The 3,602-nt window shown below is 40.6% G+C and overlaps 1 protein-coding gene across 1 annotated transcript; it reads right to left on the reverse strand.

The window, feature by feature from the left end:
• Positions 1-1,284: 1,284 nt before the first annotated feature.
• LOC113229612 lies at positions 1,285-2,256 on the reverse strand (the record flags this gene model as incomplete). The annotated part of the gene is made up of 2 exons (XM_026463275.1): positions 2,185-2,256; positions 1,285-2,131 (listed from the first exon to the last, which is right to left on the reverse strand). Coding segments are annotated over exons 1-2 (919 nt in total), but the record flags the coding sequence as incomplete, so codon positions are not given.
• Positions 2,257-3,602: the final 1,346 nt, after the last annotated feature.

Genomic DNA, 3,602 nt, shown 5'->3' on the forward strand with positions numbered 1-3,602 from the left:
GTATTAAACGTTTTTATTTACTTTGAAATCTTTAGCCATATTGAAGTGACACTTACTTTGCAACGCAGCTTGAAAGGAGATTAGTTTTCTCAAAAGATGCCTCTGCTTTAGATGCCGAGTCCTGATTAAAAACCGTTCAATCTCAAAGTTTGCTTCGTGGAACACGAATTTAGTGAAAATATTTCATATGAATACTTTATTTTTCTTGAATGTGAGAAACAATTTATTTTTTTTATTTATTTAAACTTTATTGCATACAAAAAAGTACAAATGGCGAACTTAATGCCATTAGGCATTCTCTACCAGTTAACCAGAGAGCTGAGTACAGAACAATTAACAGGCGTTGCAAAACTTGACAACAAACAAACAAAAACGAAAGAGAGAAAAAAAAAGAAAGGAAAAAAAAAAGAGGAATAAAGGTTTTAAAGTTCAATTTTATTAGTTTTTAACAGGTTTGCTTTAATTAATGCAATAGCAGTCAAGTGGTTTTTTGTGATATAAAGTGTCAGAAAGAACGAGTGCGCCTGGTATTAAGCGACACGCCTGTCCATAGCAATTGCAATGCCATTCAGAGCTTTAAATCGCAAATATTTGAGGGGCACTGCCACTTTGACTGTTACTGACACGTAAGTTGACAAGTCCCATGTGCCTGACATTTCGCCAGCACCCTTACCCTTCAAACATAAACATTGTAATACAAACATTACTGTTCGGCAGCAGAAATAGGCAAGGTGGCAGTGCTTCCCTGGATGAACTCTTTCTCAAAGAGCTCTACTGCTACTAAAGTGGTACAAACCAGAGGTCTTAAGCAGGTAATAATTCATAGCTCGTTCAATTGTGGAAACACAAGTTGTATAGAAATTGACAGTAACAAAATAAGTATAGTTTCACTATCTCCCGCCAAATATTATGCACAGAACACACACACATCATATAATATTTTTTTATAAATACCAAATTTATTTTATTTATTTTATTTATTCATTTATTTCAGGCAACTAAGGCCCATATAACAAATACCTTACAGACTAACATACATATTATTATTATCGATACATACCTTACAAACTAACATACATATAAAATAATATAAACTTATTAACTATTTACACGAATTACTATTCGGCGACGTGCGACGCAAACAAGTGTCATGTATCGTTCCTCTAAACCGCCGGAACATGACACCCTTCGGCCAAAACTCCACCTGCATGAAGGTCGACAGATGGACCGTTGGGACCCTCACCACAAACGAATTAAAGTTAACGTTGTGGCGAGACTCCAAACGTTCGACCCTCAGGGTGAATTGGGCTTTCAACCGGATATACTCCACTATATCCTCAGACTTCGTGGAATAATGCAGTCGAGACAGGTACAACTGCGTCGTCGGTATGGCCGCACGAAGCAAGAAGTTCTGTCCCGTTGGAGCTGTGCCACATAGATTTCGGCTGGTGGGTTTCTTTCTTCTCTTCTCCACCTTTGTGAAGCCGTCCTCGTCGCACCTGTCGGTCTGCCTCTGAGATTTGGCACCTGCGATTCCAGAGACAGGCATTCGGGGTTTACTACCGCCCTTTGCAGTTTTCCGCAACTCGGGTTTTGAAGTCGCGGTTCCGCTGCTAATAGTCGCGGCAACAGCGGCGTATGCACGCCCGGGGGATGGCGTGCATACGGGTGACGTAACCTCCGAGGCGGAGGGGCGGGCAGGGGGGCACGGTGCATTGACAACAGCAATGACCGGCGACATACGAGCCGACTCAATACTGCCGACGGATGCTTTTCGCGCTCCGCGACGCGTGTTGACGTAGGAGACTGTCGGTGACCTACATACCGAAGCGGGGTTGCGTAACAACGCAACTTCGGCACGTAGCCCACTTATGGATTTATCCGACGCCTCCAATTTTGACTGAACTTCAGCCAAACTCGACTTCAAGGACGTGATGTCCTTTAACAGCCTGGTGACGTCGACGTGGTCAAAGGTGACCGGAGGCAACTTGTGCAGCTCCACGGCACGTCGTCCGGATCGGTATTCTTCAAGAATGCAGTAACATCCTGGACACTCTTCAAGCCTCCATCCCTCCGACGAGATGGCATCTGCTGCGCTTTGCCGCAGCTCTGGAACAGCAGCATCTTGCCACTGCAAATCTCATCTTCGTTGAAATTAGATTTGCAGATCTGCTCGATGCTGACTTCATCCATTGTGTCGATGGCATTCTGCACGAATGCCAGAAACTCATTGACAATGAGTTGTTGGGAACCCATTGTCACTTACGTACATGCAGCAGCCTAAGCCGCGCAAAATCGCGAATTAAAATAATTCTCGCAAAGTAGTGCAGCGCGTCCGTTTCCGATCGCACATTGAACACGACTCGAATGCCCTGCCCAAATGCTCCAATGGTTTTAATAAGTCACTCAATAATTTAATCGCGGTAATAGCGATTTGGGTTAAAATTAATTGTGATTTTAAAGTAGTATGCGATAATAACGCAAAAACAAAATACACGTACAGTTTCGATTAAGCCATTATGTCGCATAAATGCATGTGGCGTGCCTCAAGGTAGCGTGCTTGGGTCAATATTATTTCTGGTTTATATTAATGACCTGTGTGACGTAACATGACACAAAAGAGTCAAGGAGTTGGAGTCCCGCCACAATGTGAATTTTAATTCATTTGTGGTGAGAGTACCAACTCAACATTTATCGACCTTCATGAAGAGGACTTTTGGCCGAAGGGTGTCATGTTCCGATGTTTCCGAGGACGGCTATCGGACACCCCCGTTGCATCACACGTCGCTGTCCATACGTGTAAATAAGTATATAGTTTTCATAATATTATGTATGATAGTCTGTAAGGTATGTGTGTATGGGGCTTTTGTGACCTGAAAATAAATAAAAGTATGAAAAAAAATATCACACTGCCGTAATCGAGATGCCAATCTGCGATGCTGGTATAACGATATCAATATGTAAGACTGCATTTGACAAAGATTATTATAATAGAGCACGTCAATACTGTGATGATTTTTTTTCCAAATTATGTATACATCGTGTTGGTACAACTAAAATAATAACGGGAAAATCCTACGATACGATGGACGTGTAGGCATGGATGTGCAGAGCAGGCTGTAGTTAGACATTGTCTTATTATACAGTTATACTCCGTTCAACCATTTATTTATTTAAATTTGACATATGTATGTATGTCTCTGAAGTTCAGTAATTATTGACATACGATCATGACGATCATAGATACAAAAATTGAATACTTTCTGGACTCTTTTATTTTTTAATTTTAGTGAAGCGACGCGCTCTTTAGTTCCGATATTTATCGAGCCAACAGACTATGTTACGAAGTTTGTTCAAGTTGATAAATTTTAGTACTTATCTAATAAATTATAATGAAATGAAATAATTGATTAATAATTATAATAATATTTTATTATTTATTATAATGAATCGTCGGATTCTTCTCCATTTGCACGGGAGTCACCACTGAAATCCTCAGTAACCCTAATTATTAATTCTTGAGTACACAAATTGTCAAACTCAACATCACGATCCCAATGAGAAAATATTCACTCTTTTAAACCCGCTCGCATTCACGATTT

Source organism: Hyposmocoma kahamanoa, unplaced genomic scaffold (genome assembly GCF_003589595.1).
Source record: "Hyposmocoma kahamanoa isolate Upper Pololo Valley unplaced genomic scaffold, ASM358959v1 100177, whole genome shotgun sequence".
In the NCBI taxonomy this organism is placed as follows: Eukaryota; Metazoa; Arthropoda; class Insecta; order Lepidoptera; family Cosmopterigidae; genus Hyposmocoma; species Hyposmocoma kahamanoa.